This window comes from Platichthys flesus, chromosome 5 (genome assembly GCF_949316205.1).
Source record: "Platichthys flesus chromosome 5, fPlaFle2.1, whole genome shotgun sequence".
Classification (NCBI taxonomy): Eukaryota; Metazoa; Chordata; class Actinopteri; order Pleuronectiformes; family Pleuronectidae; genus Platichthys; species Platichthys flesus.
The window spans coordinates 14,011,539-14,036,671 of record NC_084949.1 but is presented as its reverse complement, the minus strand read 5'-3'; the positions used below and the strand labels follow the sequence as shown (position 1 = coordinate 14,036,671).

Here is a 25,133-nt window from a genome sequence, read left to right as displayed (position 1 = left end):
ACACATTTTATTTAATTTAATTCTGAAAATTCATGCAAAACCTTCTAGTTTATATCTGGTGATCAAATAAATTACATATTGTTCCCTTCAATCGGCACAAGGAGTAAGTGACACTCATTACTCATTAATCAAATCAAACCTCCGGCCTCCTGAACTTTTACTTTGAAGGTGAGCTGTCTCTCTGTCCCCCTCTGGATGTCCTCGTTCAGGATTAGCTTCTCAGGTTGACTTCCACATCATGCACAGACCAGGTGAGGCCTCACTACTGCACGAATCTACTACAACAACAAATCGCTGGATCTTTGCTGCTTAATTTCCGAGCAGTCTGCTGCTGCTTTTTTCCATGTGATGTCTTGAGGCTGCCCCCTGCTGGCTGCTGGGTTCCTCTGCTGCTCTTGCTTGGTTTGTGCAGCTTGTGATTTAACTAAATCTGTATTGCCCTTCAACAGTGTTTTGCAAGTTTACACCTCTCATGAACTGGTTCAAATTGCAGTTCATACAAGTAAACATGAATAGTTCACGTTCATAGTTCACCATTTAAATTCTGAACGAGTTCAGAGTTCAGTTCATGTCATAGTTTTAAGGTTGAAAGTGAGAATGAAAGACTTAACTTGTTAAAGAAAACCTTATCCATCACTACCCCTTGCCTTTACTGTCAGAATCTTTATCAGACAGTGTGTAAAAATCCCTCTCTGCTTTCTCTTGCCATCTGTATCTGAGATCGAGAGCTGTTGTGTCGCAGGTATGTTCTGCCCCTTTAAGGAAAGTTTGTAGTGTGTGATGTAGTGCACCTGGGTATTGTGGGTAAAGAGCAGTCTATGGTAAAGAGTCTAAAAGTGTGTGTATAATGAGAAGTGACGGACCAACTGGAGGTGGTGCGACTGTTGCTCCTGCTGTATATCCGAGTAAAGTGGCTGCATTCCAAGTAAAGAAACATCTCCTCCTCCTTATTCACGGAGCGGTCCGGACTGGATAGCGGCCAGACAGCGAGCCAAGATAACCAGTGACACGGGCGGCTCCTGGTACAGGCGACATAGGAGACTGATTTCTCATGACGTGAAACATGCAATGTAAAACAATACATTAAGTCACACCATCATCCTCTAACCCCGGGGACGCACCGGAGGTAGAAGCGCTGCGAAAAGAGGCCCGCTTCCTTCCTCCCCATGTCAAATACTTGGGCTGTTCGCACCGGGAAGAACCGGGAGGCTCCGCGGCCACACACACACATAATCTCCTGTGAAGACCAGGATCATTTACCACTGAACCAGCGCGGAGAAATGATGACGATGATGAAAATTTTAATATAAAAAAATAAATATAAAATAAAAAATTAAAAAAATTAAATAAAAAATTAAATAAAATAAAAAATCAAAAAAAAAAAACTGGGCGCGCACATCCTGCGCAGAAGCCCATTGCGCACATGCTGCGCATTAGCCCATTGCGCACATCTGGCAATAGCCCATTGCGCACATACTGCGCAGAAACCTATTGCGCACATGCTGCGCAGTAGCCCATTGCGCACATGCCTACTGTGCACATCCTGCGCAGAAGCCTATTGCGCAGAAATTGCTCGCGCAGTTTGTTTTTTTTTCAATTACATTTTTTACCTGTTTTTATATTTAATTAAGTTAAATTTACATAGTGTAAGATATTTTGCACACAATAAGTGAAATCGTAACAACTCAATTTAATCCCAGTTTAAATATGGGTAGGAGTGGGATTCAAACCCGGGACCTTTAAATTGAAGAACGGACGCTCTACCTACTAGGCCATACCGTCTGATGATTTCAGGAAGAACTAAATCCTATAACAAGATGGCCAAATGATAATGTGTGTGTCTGTCATGTTATGCTCCTTTTCATGAACACTTCAGAGAAAATATTTTGTACTTTACTACATATATTTGACAGCTTTACTTAAAAGTTACTTTTAGATTTTTCCCTTATAGATATTGGATGATTGTTAGAGAATAACCTAGTACGTTTTCCAACCTTGTCTTTGAACGCCTAACAAGAATCACTGTCTTCTGTGATGTCCTGAGGCTGCCCCCTGCTGGCTGCTGGGTTCCTCTGCTGCTCTAGCTTGGTTTGTGCAGCTTGTGATTTACTAAAGTTGTCCATAAAAGAAAATCATTAATATCCTTCAAGGGCAATTTGATGTACAACCAGCAATCAGTGCATGACAAAAATAAACAAATATAAACAGTGTAAATAAAAAACAATGTAAAAACCCTATAGACTAAGTAGCAGGGGAAAATTTGCTTTTAATAAATGAATTGATAAGTGGACCAACAGAAAATTACCCCTCAACTGTTTAGATATTCTCGAAATTCTTCTACTTTTAATTTCCTGTTGTTAATAATTATTAATGTTGGTGACATTTCCTTGATAAATGGGTGGAGGTTTTATTACCTCTGCTAAGGTGGTTATGTTTTCATCTCTGATTTGTCAGTCAACAGGTTTATGTTATAAACTACTGGACCAATAACCACACAACTTGTTAGAAGGAAGCTGCATGGATCAGAGATGAACCTAAACGGCTCTGTTGAGCGCTACTGAGTGCCAGTCTAGTGAATGAATCTGGAATCTTCTCTCAAAAAACATTTCCCCAGCCCCATAGGGTTTGTAGTGTGAAGCTAGTGAGGTGTTTTATAATGATGTGATCGAAGACATCAGAACATGCGAATCCACTTTATTTCAGCATGAACAGAAAAAAAAGGAGTTTCATTTCACTTCGCAACAGTTCCTCATAGAAGCATGCTGCATACAAAGAGATGTATAAAAACCTACTAATTTTGACAGCATAGTAGGGACATTATAGACTGCGGTTAGAGTCAAAGATGAATCAAAAAAAGATTAAATTAACAGGTGCACAACTGTGAAAGCACTGCAAAGTAGAGGAGGAGAAGAAAGAACAATATAGAGGTAAGAATCACCCCGATTGTGGACATCATTACTGTTTATTTGTGTTGAAATGACATGATATGCTATCAGTACAGGACTCTTTTGATATAGTTTATTATATATTTTTATTGTTTTTTATAGCTTACAAATTTGTCTGCCTGTGTGTGCATCTGTTTACAGTTCAAAAGTTCTTGGGGATGCATGACAGTTTGCGTGTGTATGTTGGGGGGCGCCAATTTTAAATCTCGCCTAGGGCACCAACATTGCCAGGTGAGCTGAGCTCCCAACTACGTTTCGGAGCCGAGACACTGGCCAGAGAAGAAAACACTTGGAAAACGTTGCTTGATTGGTCTGCATATGTGTGCCGTGAGTGATGGCTAATGTAGTGCGAAGTCGAGTTAGTTGGTTTAGGTTAGGCTACATCGCGGACATTTTACGTGCACTGAGCAACGACATGGTGAAAGCATTTGATTTAGACAGTGTCTCTCAGTGTCCAAAGCGTTAGTGAACAGGTAGGGGTGGGGCACTTCTAGGCCAATGGCTGTAGGGTTTTGTGGCATGGCAGGCTCTCATTGGCTGATGAGTTGGCATATCAAGGGTGAATGAGGAAGGGGAGTGAAGAATACAGTGGTGGATGATACGAGTGTCGGAGTTACGAACAAGAAGTGTGATGTGTTTGCTGGACTTTAATAAAGTTACACATAAAGAGAGAAGTTTCCTGTCGTCTGTACGCGAGGACGCTACAATATGAATGTGTTCAACGTTCAAATTCATTATTTGTCATTGAGTTGCATTCAGTTCATTGTTCCCATGAAAGTTAACGTGTTCATTGAACGGGTTCTTTTGCGTTCGTTCATGCACAACACTGCACTTCAAGGGCTATTTGATTTACAGCCAGCTAAACCAGTATACAATATAAAAAACAACACCTATAGACTAAGTAGCAGGGGGAAATTAGCCTTTATTTAATGTTGTAATCATATACTACTGATTTGAATGACTTTATAACAATGCATCATATCACATCACATTGTATTGTATGTGTTTTCAAATCCTGGCCTAGTGGCCTAACTGAAGCTATGAAATACATTTATAATATAATATTTATTTAAAGTTTCATGTCGATTTGTCGGTTGTTTGTTCTCTGTCTCCTTGTTTGTAATGTACATTGCCCCTTTTGAATAAATAAAAGTAATAAACGAGGGTATAATGAACAAATATCTGAAGCAGAAAATGGAAATACTCAAGAAAATAAGTATAAATATCTATTTAAAATCAAATTAATAAAACTTCAAGGAATCTCACTTTCATGCTTATTAGTAAATGAAAACCCAAATGATCAATGAACACCTCAATGTTGAAGTAATGCTGAAAAAAATGCTTGTAATGCTTGACTGATCCACAATAAAACCTTGACAATTACAATGTTTTATTTTTCATTGGTGGCTAAATTTGGAAAAATAGCAGAAAATAAAATCAATGGTTCCATATTATTTCAAATTGAATATCTGTGTCTTTTGGATGTCACCTTCTTAGATTCTGCTATAAATCCCTGAACGAACAGCAAAAGCAATATTTATTTTTACATGCTATTACAATAATTTGTTTCTTGCCTTTGATGAAACAAGTGCAACATGAGGTCAACTGAAGTCAGAAATGTGTGGTATATTACATTTTTTCATATTCTTACATAGGACATCTGATCCTTTGTCTCTTGATATTGTAAATTAAAATTGGGTTGTAATTTTGTATCCAACTCCATCCAGCCTGATACTGGAAGTCTATCGCCCTGTTTCACTTCCTTTCTGTGTTATTTCTGGGGCTCTGCTTTTGTGTGCAGAACAATAAACTGCATGATGCTGTGCTTTTAAGAGGAAATGCTGGCAGTGAGAAGAAAGTCAGTTATTTTTTTTTCCGACTAGCCGCAGAAGAGAGCCGCTCTGCACCCTGAACTGTGTCCAGTCAACATGAAGTTAATACGTAGCAGAATTTGTGGGACTCTACTCTAACAGAAGATAAACTAGATATATCGGCACCTATGGCATCTCTGGAGAGAAACAACAAAATCCTGCTGGAGTTGGTGCAACAGCCGGGGAACAAGGTGTGTGCTGACTGCGGAGCTCCTGGTGGGTACACTGAACGATATTCATAACCCAAATCTGCATTGTTGTTTAATGTTTTGCTTTTTGTGTGATACATATTTCTATTTATACATATTTTTATATATACATTACATGTGAAAAATGGTAGACAACTTAGACCACAGAGCCACGTGATGAGTTTTGTTAAAGTATGTCCAACATAATGTTGTTTTCCCCAAATCACTTTCAAAAAACCTCGGTGAGGGGAAGTGGAGTTGCTGTATTTTCTATGGCATGACCTCATTGTTCCTCTTGTCATTCACATCACATTAACCATCACACTCACCATTAAATCCAACAACAGCTAAAACATTGTCTGTGTTTATGTCTGTGAACAAAGAGAGACATACAATGTGTATTTCGAAGACCAAATTAAATCTTAACTGCTTGGATCACTTCATTTTATTAATAAATTTGTTATTTAGAGTCCACATTTTAGACAATAGTATGTCACTGTGGGCTGTAATCATGGCTCCCATTGTATTTGAAGTTCCCACTAACAAAGTGAATATTGTGCCTACAGAGCCGGACTGGGCCTCGTACACTCTCGGTATCTTTGTGTGTCTGAACTGCTCGGGGTTGCATCGTAATTTACCCGCCGTCAGCAGAGTCAAATCCATACGTCTGGATCTCTGGGAAGAATCCCTAGTAGAGGTGGGTTCCATAGTTTGAGTTCATCTTTTAGTGGCTATTTACAGCTATAACAGGTATTTGTTAATAACTCAGCCAAGGAGGTTATGCTGTCACTCCTGTTTGTTGGCTGGTTTGTTTAGGAGCAGGATTACCCCCAAACTACAGCACAGATTATCACCACAACTTGCTGGAAGGGTGTGGAATGGGTCAGGGAATACCCAATCAAAATTTGGTGATGAGACAATTAGGGGCTTGATCCAGGATTAAGTTTTTCATTTTCTTTAACATTAAGAAATAATGTGTTTTTCAGAATTTGTCTTAATTTCTCAGAGAACCATTCATGGACAAATCAGGCATATTAAGGAAAATGTTATTTATTGGTGTGTGTAATGAGTGAAGGGACTGTTGGGCCGTGGAGGAGGTTTGATCAACTATTAGCCTTTCTTGTTTTTACTATACATTTGTTTGTGTATTGCACATTTTGCCATTTATAGACATATTATACATTATGTTTTTTTTACAAATTTTTCAACTTATTATATATCTACACACTAGCATTGCCTCAGGGGTAGATCACCCTGACTTTCCCCTCATGAATGAGCATGTAACAAATAAAACCTTTTGAATTTTGAGTTTTTGAAAATCAACAATACACAGCTGATCTCTGGTTTTCAGAATGTCTTCTAATCTCACGAGTTTCAACTTGCAAAAGCAAAGCAGGAAATCCCAAATTAGCTGCCCAGCCTGAATATTACTTGACTTTGTTTGACCTTCTTTTCTCTGGTTTCAGTTCATGCGGGAGAAGGGGAACTCTGCTGCCAAAGCCACTTTCGAGAAGTGTGTCCCTGCCTTTTTCTACCGGCCGCAGCAAAAAGACTGCATGTGAGTAACCGCGGACACCAACCGCTCGCCTCATTAGCTCTGTGGAAGTGAAAGATTCAGACTCAACAAATACTATGAATGGCAGTGGAGCGCTCAGGTTGCACACGGAAAGAGGAACAACCAGTAAGAGTTAAGTGCTGTGGTTCAGTGTTAATTTCGTTGACGAAGAATATGACGAAATATATTCGTTAACGACCTTTTTTCCATGACGAAGACGAGACGAAGACGTAACGAAAACGAATCTTTGAAAATAAAAACTATGACGAAATCTATTTTAATTTTCGTGACGAGACGAAAATGTTGGTGGTTGACTAAGTCACAATCATTTTTAAAACATCATCGCATCAGGCAGTCATGAAGTATCAGGAGCGGGCGAGTGACTGTTTCTGTGTGTGTCTGTGTGTGTGTGTGTGTGCGCCCCAGATAGCGCTCCGGTCCGTAGCTCCGCCCCCCGCCTCGCGCACTAGCTCAGAGAGACACAGTGAAAGCCGAGCGCGTTCTCGTGGAGCAGCCTCTCAGTGACCCACTGCTTCTTAACTATGGAAACAGTGAAAACCAGAGTTTCTCTGGTCTCAGCTGCTCAGAGATCAGCCCCTCAGCTTCTTCGTCAGAGCAGAAGCTGCAGTTGGTTTGTACCGATGTTCAGTTTCTGTGTCCGGCTCCAGTCTGACCTGCTCTCCCTTTTTGTTTTCACATTTAAAATTAAATATATATTTTTAAGCTATTAGGCTGCAGCTATATGTTTTTATAGAAAAGGAGTTCAAGGTGGCTATTAAATGTGACTGAAACTAGACTAAAATGGAATTCGTTTTCGTCGACTAAAACTAGACTAAAACTAAGAAGGATTAAAATGACTAAAAGGTGACTAAAACTAATATGCATTTTCGTCAAAAGACTAAGACTAAGACTAAATCAAAAATAGCTGCCAAAATTAACACTGCTGTGGTGTAGATCCTCTACCATAGACAGTATGAGTTCTATTCATTCATCAATGTCAGGTAAACAGGTTTTCAGTGGCTCGTGTTTCATCCATGAGGAAACATTGACGGGTGTTTTGTGCTGCTCTCAGAGTTCTCAAGGATCAATGGATCCGCGCAAAGTATGAAAGAAGAGAATTCACCGGAGAAAATACCTACTTTCAACAATGTTATTGCTCAGGTAATAATCCTTCCATTATACAAACAGGAAGATTTCCCTGTTTTCTATACCAATCATATTCATGTGATGATTCCGATCCAGATCTGTTTGAGGCCACACTAATGAAGAAAGGCAAAGACAACAAGCAGTTTCTTAAGAGGAGCTTTCTTTTGTCCAAGAAAGACTTCACCCTCAGATACTTCATAAAAGAGGACGTGAGTAGTTCACATGCCATATCGTTGTCTATATTTCTCTCTGATGAGCACAAGAACTGGTTAATTCTAATCGTTAAACTCCTCCCTCACCTTTCTCCTTAAAAAAAAGTCCAAGGTTCCCAAAGCGGTCATCAGCATGAAGGATCTGAACGCAGTTTTCCAGCCGGAGAAGATCGGCCATGCTCACGGCCTGCAGATCTCCTACCTGCAGGAGGAACGCATGAGGAATCTGTTTGTCTACCATGAGAGTGGGCAGGTGAGCTCAGCTGCTGGAGCCCAGTGTGGTTTGACCTCCACATATGAGCGACAGATAGATGACGTGTGTCGGCTAATGCAGCAATCGAAGTCTGCAGCATAGACCCCAGTCAGTCATGTGTAGACCCGCTTACCTTTTAACACCATTTAACTGACCCTCTCAAACTGACTCATTTAAAATGACTGAAGCTGTCCAGACAATGCAGGTCACGTACAGTACTAGACTTTGTCATTCACTGCCCTTTGTCTGATGCCCTATGCTACAGGTCATTGTATCCCTATTCAATGCTATCCGGGCAACACGCTTGGCCTACCTCCAGAAGAAACATCCCACCCTTCAAGGCAGTGACGTGAGAACATTTTTCATCAGGATTCAACTCACATAGACTGTTGGTTACATTTTGAACTGCAACTTTTTTCCAGTTAACAATACGACCTGTGTTTCTTTACACAGTTTATACCTCAGTTGACAAATCACTGCCTGAAGGAGGGATACATGGAGAAAACCGGCCCAACGGTCCGTCACATATGTTAATACAAACATGAATTGGATTCGCTTACCTTTGGTACATCTGAAAAACTAATTAATTTCTTTCTTTCTTTTTTCCTTTCCTTTTTTATTCTATCTATCTGACTTTCTTTCTTTGTCTTCCTGCTTGTCTTTTTTTTCCCTCTGTGATTGTGTGTTTTCAGCAACGAGAGCCGTTCAAGAAAAGATGGTTCACGCTGTGCTCCATGAACAGAAAACTTCTGTATTTTAAAACTCCACTGGTAAAGAACACAAAATATGTCTGATAGTCTACATTTTATGATCAAGTGATTCAGAAAATACATTAAAAAAAACGACCATCAGTTGTAAAGGAGTTTGGATTTAAACAAATTCATTTTGGAGGAAGACAAAGAGTCTAGGAAAATGCTGCTGTTTTAATCATTTGCAGATATTAGCCTGATATAAAAAAAGACATTGTATGTAATTGATTACACGATAGACCGGGGGTTGAGCTGCACCTTTAAAAACTGTCCTTGGCTTATTATCTGGTGCAAAGGTGAAAAGGGCGAAATGTGCAAACGTTTCAACCCATGTTGGACTAATTTATTACACCCATGTTGTTTTTATTATGCTTTTATTATGCTTTATAATTCTCAGTCCCACGTTTTTCCAGGATGCTATGGAGCTCGGCGCCGTCTTCATTGGCACCGAGAGCCACAGCTACTCGGTCTCAGAGAGCAGTGGCAAGAGCTCGAGGGGGGGCCGGTGGCGCTGTGGCATCACCCTGCAGACTCCAGGCCGACAGTTTGTGTTCCAGTGTGACCAGGAGCAGGAGCAGAGGGAGTGGGTGGAGGCACTGAGAAGGGTCATCGCTCAGCCCATGACCCCAGAGGACTATGCTAGTAAGATGTAACACCTGATACAGTGGAGCTAATGTCTTCCCTTGTACAACAGATGGCATAAACCACAGACTAATGGTGAATTTGATTCTGCCTCACTCTCTATTTCCTATCTTTAATACAGATGAAGCCAACCTGATTAGGGGGAAATGAGCAGAACACCTTTTTCTTGAGGTCGTTTTGGAACATAACAGACTGATCGCTTCACTTCCAATCCTGCCAGTGAGGATAGAGAGAAGTAGAACCAAAGACTCTTTCATACCAGCAGGACTCTTCATCTCCACTGACAATAAACTCAACCCCAACACTTTGCATAGGCTACAGCCTCTGTGCTTACTGTGCTACACTTTGGAGAAGTTCCTGCTGATGAAAGCCTTCTCGTGTGGAGCACCATGAATACAATGGAGCCAAATGCTGTATTTATTAAAAACAGGGTCTGTAGATTTTCACGCACAATTTCTTTGTCTGTAGTAATATTGCACTTTTTTTTTTTATTAAATCTCTCTCACACTCAGTTGCATTTTAGATTTGTATAGTTAAAATATACTTGTGCATATACTTTTTCAGAAATGTAGACAAAGCAAACTGATAAAGCCTTTAAACCCTAACGCTATATCTGGGAAATTATTTTGTAGTCAAATCATTTTTTTATACTATAAAGTCCCTAACTCAAATAACTGATAAGGACATTAAGATAATAGCTTTGATACTCAACAGTGAATAGTAATACCTGTACCATGATGGTAGTGGAGTATTTGAATGTATTTGATCTGAAACGATGCTACAAGCTTACTGAGAGTATTCCTATAGCACATCTCTCTTTACCTCTGGCTGCTGCAGTTACCTTTCTTGGCAGTAGATGGCAGCACAAATTGAAAGGTGCTGCCAAGCTGTGAAAAAATATAAGACGTCTCACTTTGCGCCTTTTTCCCGGTCCCACAAATGTCATGGAGCTATCTAACACAGCATCAAAAAGATTGAGATGAGATAAAACTTTATTGATCCACACACCAGCGGACATCTGGTTGTTACAGCAGCGGGAAGGTCAGAATGAGGTCAAATTAAAACATGAATTAAGCTCAAAATTACAAGGAATCATATAAGGATAATTTAACGAGCATTTAGAAAACAGTGTGTACATACATAAACGATTAGGTTTAGGGTTAGGGTGATACTAAAAAGTTATTTCCCGTTAATAATACTGCAAATATTTATTCCAAAACCCAAATTAGGATCTCAGTTCTCGGCGTGAATACTAAGTGAACCATTAAAGTAGAGGGATGGCACAGTGCAAACGGGGACAGGGAGTGTATATGACTCTGTAGTCACTATACGATCTTTGCTCGGTCAGCTGAGTCGGAGGGGCGTGGCGGAGGACCCATGCTAACGCTAACGCTGCTGTCACAGCCAAGTGAGGTTAGCTAGCTGAACACAAGCAGAGCCAGCTCCTTGTTGACTGCGTCCCCGGGTAGAAAAGACAGATTTACACCAGACGATATAAACCCAGGACTCATCTAATGGCTGGTATCGGTCCGCTGAGGGAACCGGTGCTGAACAGGTGAAGGTAGCCGCGAGCAGAGCGAGTCAGGCCCGCAGAGCTGGGAGTGAGTCTCCTTCATCCTCTCAGGAGCATACATGGTTCACACTGAGGCCGGACACCATGCGAAAAGACGTGAGGATCTTATTAGTGGGGGAGTGTAAGTAAAGCCGACGGTGTGATAGAAAGTGTGTGTGATAGAAAGTGTGTGTGTGTGTGTGTGTGTGTGTGTGTGTGTGTGTGTGTGTGTGTGTGTGTGTGTGTGTGTGTGTGTGTGTGTGTGTGTGTGTGTGTGTGTGTGTGTGTGTGTGTGTGTGTGTGTGTGTGTGTGTGTGTGTGTGTGTGTGTTTGAGAGATGGACTGTGAGAGACAGAGCTGCTACCAGCTGCACATGTGATGCTGACAGTCTCCTGATGACGGGTGGACCATTCAAACCCTCACTTTGTAATTAACATAACGAACAATAACATAAATTAAACGTGCAGCAGATAATTCTTCTCTCTTAAACCAGCATATGCGTCATTTCCCTTCAAAATGATTCCAGTCAGTATATGTTGTATTTCTTTGAGCATCCTCCCAATGGCCTGTGAGGCTAGGAATATCTTTGAAGGACCAATTTGAAAAAAAATAAAATATATTTATATATTTAGCATTTCAATTTTAACTGTTGTAATCATTTAAATCGTGGATATCATACTGTCGAGTTTTAAAATGATATGAGATCGTCCTCAAAATAAACCGTTTCATTATCTAGGCTTGTCACTCATTTGATGTTTAGTGCTAGAAACAGAATTGAAAAAGCAGATCAGATCCAGGATGGACCCTGCATCTCGTAGATCACACACCAGCCAAACAAAATTACCATCTTGTTTTGTAATGTTCATGACATGAAATCTGTGTTGCCTCGAGATAGTAATAGTTTATTACTATTCTCTCCTGCTAAATAGAGAAATGTAGTCCCAAACAAGAAACACATTAACATGACTTCATCATCTAAATCATGATTTAGTGATGGTTTATTGATTTGGCCGGGAGATAAAACAATATCAACAACTAATGCATTATCATTTGCATCTATAACAATGGATCAGCATATGTCAATATAATGCTCCTGATTTGTGCAAACACAGTACGGAAGTATCATTAAATGTGTTCCTGTTTATTAAGTGTTTTTATCAAGTCATTTTCTGCTCATAAAGAAGCGTTTAAAACCTTAACCTTCACTCAGGAGCAAAAATCAGTGTGTACGCTTCAAATATATAATCATGTGACTTTAATTCTGATAATTATGGAGGTTGACTGATTTAAAATATGTATCTTTAGTAATTTTGGGCCATATCATCCAGCCGTATTCAAGGGATGCTAAACCCCTCCTGGTTCTCCCTCTCTCCACAGCCAAGGTGGGGAAGACGTCTCTCATCATGTCCCTGGTCAGCGAGGAGTTCCCCCACGTGGTACAGAGAAACCTATTATGTCAGATATTGAGAACACTTCACATCAGGATTAATGAAGTCAGTTGTAAACATGTCTACTTAAGCCATAGTCTAACGTGACACTTGTGTTGTTCCTAGGTGCCCTACCGAGCTGAGGAAATCACCATACCTGCAGATGTCACACCAGAGCGAGTTCCCACGCACATCGTGGACTATTCAGGTAGTTTAAGGCCACGACTGTTTCCTCTTTTCCCTCTGAAGTAACTAAAATGCTTCTATCTGATGATGCTTTAACTTCTGTTTATTGATAATTATGGTAAGGTCTTGGTTAATCATAAATCGTTAAAATCATATATCTTCATCATATTTCCTGGTTTGCTACTTGAGAAAGATTTTTTTTCTCTAGATTTTAACAATCGTACGTTTGTCTCTTTCGCGACAGAGGCAGAGCAGACGGACGAGCAGCTGTTTCAGGAGATCTCTAAGGTGAGTCAGTGCATTTCTGTGGCAGCGAGAGAAGAGATGTGTTCACGTCAAAGCTTAAAACTTGTTTCTGTCTCTGTCATAGGCAAATGTCATTTGCATTGTCTACGCTGTCAACAACAAGAAGTCCATAGAAAAGGTGAGTTTCCTCTGCTGCTGCCCTGCATGTCCATAAATTGTTTGTGTTACAGCTGCACTTTAAATATGTGACTCATAAATTAGGAGTTGTGTCTCAGAAGTTTGATCTTCTCTACCTTTGTGTCGGCCTGTGTAGGTGACCAGCCACTGGATCCCTCTCATTATTGAGAACACGGACAAGGACAGCAGGTGTGAACTTGTTTCAAAATAATCCAGAGTTGTGTTTGTCATGTCGGTTTCATGTCATGAAATAAGGAGACAGAGGATGCTTGTTTCTCTGTCTCTGACCGCCAGCACAGATAGCTACCACTCCACAATCGCCCCAATGGAAATATTTCGCAAAGAGCCTTTTCTGCAGCATCAAAGCTTCACTGTGAGCAGCAGTGACTGTGCAGCATCTCACATGATCAGATTCAGCCTCCTGCACTCACTGTGAAATGAGCCACTGTTGTTCTTGTAGGAAAACTACAGAAACGTGTACAAAGAAATCACATATATTGGTCTTAATACTCAATGTTGTGGTTGTGTTGTCCAGGGTTCCTCTGATCCTGGTGGGGAACAAGTCGGACCTGGTGGAACACAGCAGCATGGAGACCATACTTCCCATAATGAACCAGTACAGTGAGATAGAGACCTGTGTTGAGGTGAGAGACGGAACTCGTTGTTTACTGTTGCTCTGGTTCCTCACTAGTGAAACAATAGGTTTCAGTGTGGGACAATGCATTGCTATCAACCACAGAAAACAATTCAAAGCCAACTGAAGATCACACAACATGTTCATAATTCCGATGTTCACTTTCAAACCAAATCAAATAGTTTCTCCGATAATATTTGACAACAGATCTGCTGCGCTGTTCACAATGAGGAAGCACGGCAACTGTAAATGTGCTGAATTTCAGTTTCAGAGTTTTGAGTGACAGTAAATTCAGTGCAAGTGGATTTGATACTTGACAGCAGCTCTGAGAAGAACTCATGATGAACAGTACTGTGACTCCTTAACTGTGGAATGCAATCCCGCTGGGCATGCTCACATCTTTCATTAACACCCGTCCTGAGTGTGTCTCCTGGGATCGGAGCTCACTTCATCGCTCTTTATGCAAATAATCCCAAATGTTATTTGTGTTCGCTAGGACCAAATAATGTTGTTTTTACCCAGTCAGTCAGAATCAATGAGCTGTGGGCAGATATGAAGACAGACTTATTCCATTTGAGTATCTGTTCCATTCATTATGTGGTCACCGGTGTCAACAGGTCAATGTACGGTGGGTTAGTGGTTCTTCAATTGGGGAAAATGCATTTGCATTCACACAGAGAAAAATAATGTGGCCACATGAATTCCAGACCATCTCCCAGTGAGTTCTGAGTGATCTGATCTCAGGACACATATGGGTGAGCTGTACTTAGCGCTGACTGCTTGTGATTGGATCACTCAGGAGGGATGTTAATACCAGGTCTGAGCGGGGTCACTGACTCTTAACCTCCTCCCGTGTCAGTCTTTAACACCTAACTACTGGCTCCTAATAGGGATTTACCTTTGTTTTTTCTGATGCTCAGACAGATCCTATGTGTAAACCCTGTCTGGCCCTGACTCACCTCTCACACACATACACTGTAAATACACACACATATATACGTGCACACACACACATACACACAGGGACATTTAGATAAACAGCCGTTGTCTTGCTCAAGGAAACTGTTGATATAACAGACATTTGTTCACATTAAGCTGCAGCACATTGAGATTTTTAAAGGTGTTTATATGCTACAAGGCTCCTGCAGTCATTATAGTGCTGCACTGCAGTATTGGAAATCCATGTGTTAACCACAATCCTTTCTTCTTCTTTTTGTTATGTGAATAGTGTTCTGCAAAAAACCTGAAGAACATCTCAGAGCTGTTTTACTACGCCCAAAAAGCCGTTCTGCACCCCACCGGCCCCCTCTACTGTCCGGAGAGGAAAGACGTAAGAGAAAAAATACAACTATGCAAAGTCAGCGCCACTGTTCACATTGCGGTCGTGACCGAGTGCATTGTTTTGCATCAAGGCGTGCATTAGATAATCCCTCTAAATTTACATTTAACAGAATTTCACAATATATTTAAATTTCTTTAATCGGAACCCAAAAGTCTGTGTGACTTAAATCCCTTAAGGCAAAATGTTTCTTTTGTATATAAACGTGTGAAATATCTTAAATAAAGTAACTTTCATTTATCACTTTTTATTTCCAGATGAAGCTGCTTTGTGTGAAAGCTCTGACTCGAATCTTCAAAGTGTCAGATCTAGACAATGATGGGATTCTTAATGATATTGAGCTCAACTTCTTCCAGGTAAATCAACTAATGGATATATAAAACAACAATAAGCAACTCAGCTTTTTGAAATAATCTCTCATTACATTAACTTGTGATCTCTTTGCTAGTTTTTGACGTACAATAATTGTACAATAATCTGTGTGATTGTTCACAGCGGACATGTTTCAACACCCCACTCGAGCCTCAGGCGTTAGAGGATGTGAAAAATGTAGTGAGGAAGAATTTAAGTGATGGAGTCTGTGATAACGGACTCAGTCTGAAAGGTAGGAACAAACGGACTGACCGCCTTCATTTCTTAACCATACAATAACAAAACTGCTTTTTCATTACTCTATAACTGTTTTGTATTCATGTGTCCTTCCACCCCAGGCTTCCTGTTCCTGCACACCCTGTTCATTCAGCGAGGCCGTCATGAAACGACCTGGACGGTGCTGAGGAGGTTCGGATATGACGATGACCTGGAGTTAAATCAGGACTACCTCTTCCCACCGTGAGTCCAGAACCCTTTTCTGGTTTTTCTGTCAGTATATATGAGTGTTGCATCGTGTGGCACAGGCTAAAACTGCATTTTAGGTGAAATGTTCTCCTTTTTGCTTCAGTTGACACAAACATGAAATTATTCTATCTTTTGTCTTTTTGAAGGAGAACAAATGATCCTCAGTTGTGCCTTTGGTCAAACTTTCAATGCTGTTAATTTGTTACTAGATTCCTGGCCTAATTTTCCAGGCATTTTCTGAGGTTCATGTCGGAAAACATCTTTTTCTATGGTGTTAACATTCTACATTCTCAGTATACATTCTCATCACATCTGCTAATATGCCAATCTAAATCCCCACTGCCACGTTTTTTGTAGTTTATCTGAAACATTTCCTCTTTATTTGTGTAGTAATGTTCATTGTGTTCATCTTGTGTCTTTCACCTTAAATATGTGTGGAAACTGTTATTTAATTCTCTACAGGTTGAAGGTCCCTATAGACTGCACCACGGAGCTCAACCACAATGCCTACCTCTTCCTCCAGAGCGTCTTTGACAAACACGATAAGGTACGATCCTGTAAGTCTGGTTCTTTATTTACATCAGCCTCTGCCTCGGAGAGAAGCTGCTCAGTACCCAGCACCGTGCAGAAACAAATTCCTCACCCAGAGCCAACACTGTCCACCTGGCCAGGCGTGATTTAACCCCTCACCGCTGAGCAGGGATTGACAGGAGCATTAGGCTCGGTCAAGGAGTGAAAGCGGTGGCCTGTGTCAAGATCGGCTTTCAATTATACTGATCAGTGTCCAACTGTAAACGTGTGCTTTGGTCCGTCGTGTTTTTTCTCTGGTAGAGATCTAGAAGTGGTAAACAAAGTGAATAACACTGAGTCATATACTGTTATCTAAGGAGCAAGTGTACTTCCTGAAATATTTCCTACCTTTTAGCATTGTTTTCCAAATTTTGGTCCAGATTCCCTGACCCACAATCTTTGTGTCAAACAGGACCGAGACTGTGCCTTGTCACCAGATGAGCTGAGGGACCTGTTTGAGGTTTTCCCCTACATGCCCTGGGGAGCTGACGTCAGTAACACAGTTTCCACTAATGACAACGGCTGGATCACTTACCAGGGATATCTCTCCCAGTGGACGTAAGGGGGACAATTTTGTATAATTTTAAGAAGCTATGTGTGGAGTGAAAAAAAAAGTCTGACTTTGGCGACATCTGGTGGTCAAATCCGAAAGATGCTGTTGGTTAGATGCCAGATTTCTATATTAATGCATCCACTACTTAGTTTGTTCTCCTCCATCTTTCTCACGTTCAGGCTGACGACATATCTGGACGTCCAGCGATGCCTGGAGTATCTGGGTTATCTTGGTTACTCTATAGTTGCTGAGCAGGAGTCGCAGGCATCAGGGATTACAGGTTTGTGACATTTGTAGTTTACATATTAGCTATTATAAACCTCCGTAATGACATGTAGGTCCTGATTGTGTTGATTTTCATTTTTCAAGAATGCAAGAGTGAAGCAATTCACTGCGTTGTTTCTAAGCAAAAATTACGCTTTATTAATACTTGTTCTTTCCTTAAGTCCTTCATCACACAGTTAGTTAGTAAACAGAACATTGATCTGACTGTTAGTGCTGAGTTGCTGCAGGCATGTGTTGAGTACAGCAGCAGTCTGAACTGATCCATTGACGCCCGTGTGTTTGGGGTTTTGCCCTTTGCAGTGACCAGAGATAAGAAGATCGACCTGCAGAAGAAGCAGACCCAGCGCGGCGTCTTCCGCTGTAACGTCTTTGGAGACGTTGGCAGCGGCAAGAGCGGTTTCCTCCAGGCTTTCCTGGGTAGAAACCTCATGGTAAAGCAAACCTTGTTGTCAACAGTTGTCAATATATATGGTCCGTATTTTTATAGTTATAGACATAAACATTTCAATGCATATTTTCCCATCAGAGATAACTCACTGAGTCCTGCAGTGAATAAAACAGTGTTTATTATTGTTTATTATCATTAAGCCTTCCAACACTGACACTCCAAAAAGTGAATATTGCATTACATTATCACATATGGGAAGTATTCCATTTAAATATTTCATGTCATGTAGCTGTGTTTTTGTAAGTATTTATTTATAGTATATATTGACTGATTTATGTGACATTTCTCCCTCTCAGCGTCAGAAGACGATTCGAGAGGAACACAGATCCTACTACGCCATCAGCACAACATATGTTTACGGTCAGGAGAAATACCTTCTGGTGAGTATCAGAAACCCCTCATATTTAAATATGATTTGGATTTCTATCAATTTCTGTAATTTTTCTGTCTACATAAAACTCTTCCAGTGATAAAACAATAATAAAGATAGTAATAGTAAAGGAATAATATTTAATAATAAATGATGTATTCAATTTAATCATATAACAAAACAATTAAGTACAATATGTTAAAGTGATATCAATTGTGTGCACCATTGTCAACTGTGAACCATCAAGACCAACCAAGCAGGATGTTGGCAGTACTTATCTGGCTGTATGTATAAGCCATACAAAAAGGGCACCGTTGCCCAGTAATAGTCACATTGTGTTGTATAAGCTTTTGAAGGAGCCTCTCTTTCCTCTCATGTCCTCTCCTGTCGTCTTCCCTCCAGCTTCATGAAGTGTTCCCGGACTTCGACTACTTGTCCGATGCTGATATGGCCTGTGACATAGTCTGCCTGGTGTATGATGTCAGTAACCCTTACTCCTTCGATTACTGCGCCAAAGTCTTCAAGGTAAAACCATGTGTGCGGCTTTACCAAGACAACTGTTAACTCGTTTTAATATCTCGAACACGACCGTTCCTCACCCTCTCTCCTCCTCCCTCAGCAATACTACATGGACAGTAAGACTCCGTGTATGATGATCGCAACCAAGTCAGACCTGCCTGAGATCAAACAGTTGTATGGCTGCACTCCCCTGGATTTTTGCAGGAAGCACAAGATGCCGCCTCCACAGTCCTTCACCTGCAACACGGCAGCAGCACCCAGCAAAGACATCTACACCAAACTAACCACCATGGCCATGTACCCGTACGTATACTGACACTAGATCTAGAGTCTTTATACTTCCACCAGGTATTTTACACATTAGCCAGGAGAGTTAACTGACTGAAGAACTTAATTATAAGAAGCAATTTTGAATAGGTTAATGTGTATTTAGTAAACCCAGTTACTGTAATTTTATTGTTGCAGCTTTGTTATACATTATAGACTAAAGTGAGATATTTTATTTGATTATAATATCATACAAATTATAGTAACTTAGTTAAATACTTGTTTGTAAACATGAGGCTCAGCCTTCTTGTTTAAAATCTTTTAGTCATAGCAGAATGTTTAAAGTTAAATGCTTTTATTATCACTTTACTTATTACCATGATTTAGGACATGTAAGGAGTCCATCAACAAAGTAGTGGAATTATGCATGTGGTTGGCCATGTACTGATCACTAACTGCTGTTCACCAGTCAGTTATGATGATGATGTCATTTCAGATAAGTAATGATATCTCAGCACCGACTCAATAACCCAACATTCTCTGGAGGTCTTGATGACATTATAAACTAACTTTGGTTAAGAATGTGAACAATGTCACAAGCAAATTTTACTTCAACTAATACAATCCCTCACATTTTCTCTGTGACCTACATTAAGGGAGATAGGACCAGTCAGAGTCATTCTCCCATCACTGTGGCGGTGCTGCCCTAATGTGTGATGATTTCACATGGACTTAACCACGTTGGTTGCATGTTAGTAGAAACTCTCAGCCACAAGAAGATTGCTTTCTTTTGTATATAATAGAAATTCAGTTTGGTAACTGTTGCTCTAACTTGACTGTTGTGTTTTTTAATTATCTGCAAGCTGATTCTACTGGGAGATATGTTTTAAAGACAAACTGTAGTTTGTTTAAAGATTCCCATATGTCTGTGGAAAACTACACCAGACCACTCGTTTTGTAAATCCACAGCTACAGATCATCTAAGTATAAATTTATGTGAGCAGGTGGGGAGGTTGGAATGTGTTTTTATAGTTAGGAATCATCTAGACACATTTTAAAGTTTAAATACAAAGCTATAGCCCACTCGCTATAATTTCTGCTGCTTCATTCCCTCACTCAGAGTAAACATCTTCCCTGTGGGCTCCTTCCAGCTCTCTGCACGTCACAGTTTCTGACATCATGCTCCTCATTCTACGTTTCACTGCCCTGCGGGGATGTAGCTTTCAGTCTGATGCAGTGTTTTGCTCTGCAGTTAAACGAATGTTGATCTCTCCCAGAGGCTCACACAAACATTTCATCTGAGCATTTGTTTATTGTTTTTCCACACGCCAATTTAATAATGTTACCAAGCTGAAAGATGGGTTTTTGTTTCAAAATTTTGTTGTTGAAAGTTTTGGTAAATTAAAAATAGATAGTAGTTTTCTGTTGCCATTTTGATGCATCAGTATCTTCCTTTTTATTGTGTGTCCTGAGATAAGTAGTCCTCAAAGGGCTTTGTTCATCCACATAAAAAAAAGTATTTTCTCAATTACTTTCCCTTTATTGTTGAAATAACATTCAGTGATTATTGTACTTGTTATCACATTCCCATGAATGTATCTCCCAGCTGAACGATTTCTACTTCTCCTTATGGACCTGGCTCTCATGTAATGAGCCACGTTGGACGCTTGTATTGTTGGAGTCGTCTTTAAACTCTTAACTTTCTTCCCTTCCCCTTGTCTGTCTGTGTGTGTTTGCTAGATTGGCTTTGGTATGTGTTTAATACCCACCGTGTGTGGTTCATGTGTTTCTGTGTGGGTGTCTCTCCTCAGCCATGCCCGGCTGCGCTGCATGTGCACTTGTAACCGGTGCACCTTCTGCCTGTGTCAGAACTTCCTCAACTCTGAGCTGCTCCAGACGGTCAGGGCCAAACTCTACGCTGTCGTACTTGGAAGGTCCTCTTTACCTTTCTGACACGTTTCTGACACCCATCAGTCATTTCTTCTTTTTCATTCTGAAGTTGAAGTTGTTTGGTTTTGAGGCATTGGACTGATTCTTTAGTGACATGTTTCCGAAAGAAGATAATGCAAATTACAACCAATGGAAGTGAATCCAATATTTAACTGTCTCTGCCATCCCTTGTACTATTTGAAGTATTACACAAAGGCACAGTAAAATATCAGATTATAGAGAGTAAATTAATATTGGTGACTTTAAATGTGTTGTAATATAATAACAAAAAGCCATTTAAATCCTTTCTTATGTTAATATTACCCCTGCTTTCATTTGTGAAAACACTGACATGAGTTTTCGGTGTAGATACAGATAATAATGCACAAATGTAATAAGTGATCGTTTGCAGGCTGTCTTCACCTCCAATTGCTTTTTACTTTCCCTTATGAAGAATCTTCCATCAGCTTTCATTCTTTTTTCATACCGTATATATAAGTAATGCATGTTTTTTTTTTTTTTTTACTTCCTTTTAGTAAATTTGTTTAGTTTAATTTCCAGATAATTTCTCAGGGAAGGTGCCTATAAAAACCCTCCAGGGGCTTGAAAGGCAGAAAATAAGTAACTTTTTACTTAAACATGTTACCTTGGCAACAGTGTATCCCATGAAAACCCATCTACTACATAGGAACTGAATCAGACGGTCTGAGACTCATTTGCACACACATTAAAAACACATCTGTAGTTCATGCACGTAAGCACAAACACAACAGCAGACCAGGAAAATTCACTAATGATTCGGTTAACTGTTATCATCAGACAAGTTAGATAAAAGACAAAAAGAATCATGGCTAAGGACAAGACACTAAATATATATATATATATATATATCCACAATACATACTAAAAGCCCAGATTGGACCCATCTTATGTAGACTATATGGAAAGCATTGGTCAGTTAGGTCAGTTAGAACATTATTAACCAGTCACTAGTCCTCTGTTCTGTTCCCTTCAAGTTGTCTTTTGATTTTTCTCCCTTTTTCTCCAACAATCATTATGAATATCAACATTTTCATCTTTCATTTTTTTTTTACAGCTTTCTTCATATTTACATTTTCTAGCAAACTGTTTTTACGAGGATTTTAATCAGCATTTCCATGTTTGATTTGAATCCTCTAATTCAGTTTGTGTCAATTTCGAAGTTCTTTTCATTTCTCAGTCGCTCGTTCTCAGCCGTCTGAGACGTCTTGTCTTGTTGTCTCATGTCATAACTATAAACCTGCATGTCCCTCGTCTGTGTGATTTGCTTCTACTTCCTCTAGAGGCTCCGTCTCTCTCTCCTTTCCTCACTTCATCCATATTTTCCCAATATGTACATTTTTGCATCATCTTTCACAGCAACACCTCCGATTACTTTGCCTTGCATTTGTCACTTGTGATTTAAAAATTGAGTCATTGGTGAAAGTGGAAAAAGTAGGAGCTGTGAATTGTGCAGAGATGTGATCAGTCAGCTCCGACCCAGTTATGATAAATAGATGAAGTCTCACTAGAACTAGGCTCTTTCATCTTTCTCCTTGTCATCTCTTTTTTCATCTTGACGTCTTTACTTTAAACTGCTCCTCCCTTCACTTGGTCTCTGTATTTATCTCCTTTATCACCCTCTCTGTTTTTTACAGACATGTCACTCAAGCAGACCTGAAGAGCTCCACCTTCTGGCTCAGGGCGAGCGTCGGGGCCACGGTGTTTGCGGTGCTGGGCTTAACCATGTACAGGGTGCTGCTCAAATCCCGATGATCCTCCCACACTCTGGTCCAGCCATCTTTTCCCATGACACATGCACACTAGAGTGACCAGTCACAACCTTGGCTTTTCCCCGTTTCCATGGAAAGTCTGTCATTGTTTCATACTTTAAAAGAACAAAGTAATTTGTTTTTGCTGGAGAAAAAACAACATGTGCAAAATGACCTTAGCGAACACTTTTTTCTTTCCCGGCTTTATTCCACTGTTATTTTTCCTTCTTGAAGATCATTGAAAATTTGTACAAAAACTGTTCATTGGCTCAATCTGTTAGTCTGCAGCTAAATGCATTTGCAAAGTAAAGTAATGATTTATATTTATATTTAAGAAAATACCGTAGGCTGCTGATGAGCCATAGTGAGATAACGTAAAGCTATTTTTTTGGTTGCTTGCTGATTTGGAATGAAGAACTTCTTGGTGTCACTTGAAATGGGGATTGCGGTGTGTGAGGTGTGCAATGGAGGCAATGCTTTTATTAGACTGAACAAGATGTAAATAATGTATATGACATAGTATATTGTACATTTCCTTGTCCAACAGCCAGGTCATTGACTTGCACAAACGTTAGCAGCTATCACTTGTTTCGACAGAACATTGGTTTGTGTTTCATGGCCACTCGCTCGGAGGCAACTTTTTCTCTTCCTGTGTTTGTACATCTGAGCATGTCAGTTTGTCATTAGTGGATGAGTGTGTGGAATGGAAGCTCTCTCTCTCTCTTCCCCCCCCCCCTCCTCTTTCCTTCACATGTTGATCACTCCAGGAGCTTGTGCGAGTGAGGTTACTCTGCAGCCAACCTGTACATTTTGTGTTTGCATGCAATTTCCGACCATATTCAAGTGTTTTAAGATTTCCTTTGCAAGAAATGGCCGGGCCAACTTCTCTTCATTTCTTGCCGAAATACTCCAGGGTGGCATGTATGTTTACTGACGGGAGGTCAGTCGAGTCTTGCAGTGATTCCTGATTCCATCTCTCCTGGTCACAGAAGATGCAATAATCCGGCATGACACAAGGTTCAGTTTGATGTATTTAAACTGCCCTGCCTTTAAAAAAGTTTACAGTCAATAAATGGCTGTTACATCTGGTTCGATGGAATCTTTTCTTTTTACCTACATTTTTCCATCACTACTTGATTATTTGGGTATTTCTGAACAGTATTCTTCTATCCAGACGTCTTGGAGGCAATGGTTAATCGTGTATTACCTGTAATGAACACGTTGCAGATGGTGGCCTGTATTTGAATTATTGAAAAGGAACTTTGTCAATTGTTTTGTTTACAGTTAGAACGTTTGTTTCTGATGTCCTACCACATATATAAACCTTAACGTTGTCATGTCAAGACTTACTGAGACACAAGAGGGCAGCATTGCCTAGAAATCTGAATTATTAGCCAATTAGAAACCATATGTTGTTTGCTATGCATGAAAATATTTCAGTGTATCAGTATACACTAGCACTAAGTATATTCAGTGTATGTTTGTGTATTCTGTTAGTGATAACTAACAAACTCAATATGCAGAATCCCAAAATTGTGTTGTATGGAGCTGTTCCCTTTTTCCACACAAGTATCGCCACCTGATTCAACTGTGGGTACCTGAAATATGAGCAAACCAGAAGAAGAAAGTTGAAGGTGTTCTCTGAAGGTTATGGGTAAATGTTGGCAAAACAGTGATGGATAATAATAATGAAATGCTCAAAGTGATGCATAGCTGAAATACTTCGCTTAAGATGGAATAATTATCCATCTCAAAGTAATGGGTAAGCCTTAATGGTTGGAAAAGTTTCCTAAAATTCAATGATATATAGTTCAAATATCCAGCATCTGCAGCTCAACTTGCAAACTTGACCCAACTGTCTGTTTAGAATCATTTGAAACGGAAGAGGGTTTCAGTGGCGAGGTAGGTACAGTGGAGTTGGTGGTAAACAGTGAGGGTGGGGTTCAATCACACAGGAAGACAATTGGTGCCTGCAAGCAGCTCGAAGAGAGACTCCTGTCGCTGGCTGTTAACTTATACACAGTATATACAGAATTTTTACACGAGCTGACTTCTCCCACAGAAGCAGGTGTTCAGTATCTGTCCTGTTCCCACTCTCTCTCCCCCACATCATCATCATCTCCCTCAGCCTCACGTTACAGCTCCTCAGCTGATGTTAGCGCTCGATTTGTGAAAGCAAGACACATCAAAGCTTATTGTGTCCAATTAGCTGCTTTTAATGGAAAGTCTCATGGTGCATGTAACGAATGACACAATAGGTTCCCTCCTCTCCTCTAACAATGTTTATTTATTAAATTAATTATTTAGTTAATAGTCCTTTTTTTTCATTATGGGACAAAAATAAGAGATTTTACACAAAATGTTGCAACTGTTTCAAGGGGTAAAACCTCCAGGACTTATTCTATTTTTAGTTATTTCTAATGATCTCCTTACACTGCTATTG

The 25,133-nt window shown here is 40.1% G+C and overlaps 2 protein-coding genes across 5 annotated transcripts; both read left to right on the top strand.

Annotated features, from left to right (window-relative positions):
• Positions 1–4,810: 4,810 nt before the first annotated feature.
• Positions 4,811–10,072, top strand: LOC133953311 (arf-GAP with dual PH domain-containing protein 2-like). 2 transcript variants are annotated; one of them, XM_062387185.1, is made up of 11 exons: positions 4,811–5,032; positions 5,571–5,701; positions 6,471–6,562; positions 7,632–7,720; positions 7,802–7,914; positions 8,024–8,170; positions 8,436–8,519; positions 8,624–8,686; positions 8,863–8,940; positions 9,333–9,561; positions 9,683–10,072. In XM_062387185.1, the coding sequence occupies exons 1-11, from the start codon at positions 4,945–4,947 to the stop codon at positions 9,709–9,711; spliced, it is 1,143 nt and encodes a 380-aa protein (XP_062243169.1). In that variant the 5' UTR covers positions 4,811–4,944; the 3' UTR covers positions 9,712–10,072. The 2 variants fall into 2 exon arrangements, with proteins under 2 accessions (XP_062243169.1, XP_062243170.1); XM_062387186.1 differs by having other exon boundaries at positions 4,864–5,007.
• A 422-nt stretch (positions 10,073–10,494) lies between these two features.
• rhot1b (ras homolog family member T1) lies at positions 10,495–23,779 on the top strand. Of its 3 annotated transcripts, none has more exons than XM_062387125.1 (20): positions 10,495–11,255; positions 12,491–12,549; positions 12,667–12,748; positions 12,971–13,014; positions 13,097–13,150; positions 13,286–13,338; positions 13,685–13,793; positions 15,012–15,113; positions 15,380–15,478; positions 15,618–15,726; positions 15,833–15,953; positions 16,422–16,506; positions 16,942–17,087; positions 17,262–17,362; positions 17,668–17,798; positions 18,112–18,195; positions 18,588–18,710; positions 18,805–19,007; positions 20,783–20,870; positions 22,577–23,779. In XM_062387125.1, exons 1-20 carry the CDS (start codon positions 11,219–11,221, stop codon positions 22,748–22,750), a joined length of 2,004 nt encoding a protein of 667 aa, XP_062243109.1. In that variant the 5' UTR covers positions 10,495–11,218; the 3' UTR covers positions 22,751–23,779. The 3 variants fall into 3 exon arrangements, with proteins under 3 accessions (XP_062243109.1, XP_062243110.1, XP_062243111.1); XM_062387126.1 differs by having other exon boundaries at positions 20,783–20,905; XM_062387127.1 differs by lacking the exon at positions 20,783–20,870 and having other exon boundaries at positions 10,496–11,255.
• Positions 23,780–25,133: the final 1,354 nt, after the last annotated feature.

Excerpts from the sequence above, each read along its gene's own strand:
- rhot1b (XM_062387125.1), top strand. The coding sequence starts at position 11,219 with ATGCGAAAAGACGTGAGGATCTTATTAGTGGGGGAGT. Across the intron at positions 12,749-12,970 it reads GCACATCGTGGACTATTCAG|AGGCAGAGCAGACGGACGAG; the intron begins GTAGTTTAAGGC and ends CTTTCGCGACAG. Across the intron at positions 18,711-18,804 it reads ACTGCGCCAAAGTCTTCAAG|CAATACTACATGGACAGTAA; the intron begins GTAAAACCATGT and ends CTCCTCCCTCAG.
- LOC133953311 (XM_062387185.1), top strand. The coding sequence starts at position 4,945 with ATGGCATCTCTGGAGAGAAACAACAAAATCCTGCTGGAGTTGGTGCAA. Across the intron at positions 5,033-5,570 it reads TGCTGACTGCGGAGCTCCTG|AGCCGGACTGGGCCTCGTAC; the intron begins GTGGGTACACTG and ends TTGTGCCTACAG. Across the intron at positions 5,702-6,470 it reads GGGAAGAATCCCTAGTAGAG|TTCATGCGGGAGAAGGGGAA; the intron begins GTGGGTTCCATA and ends CTCTGGTTTCAG.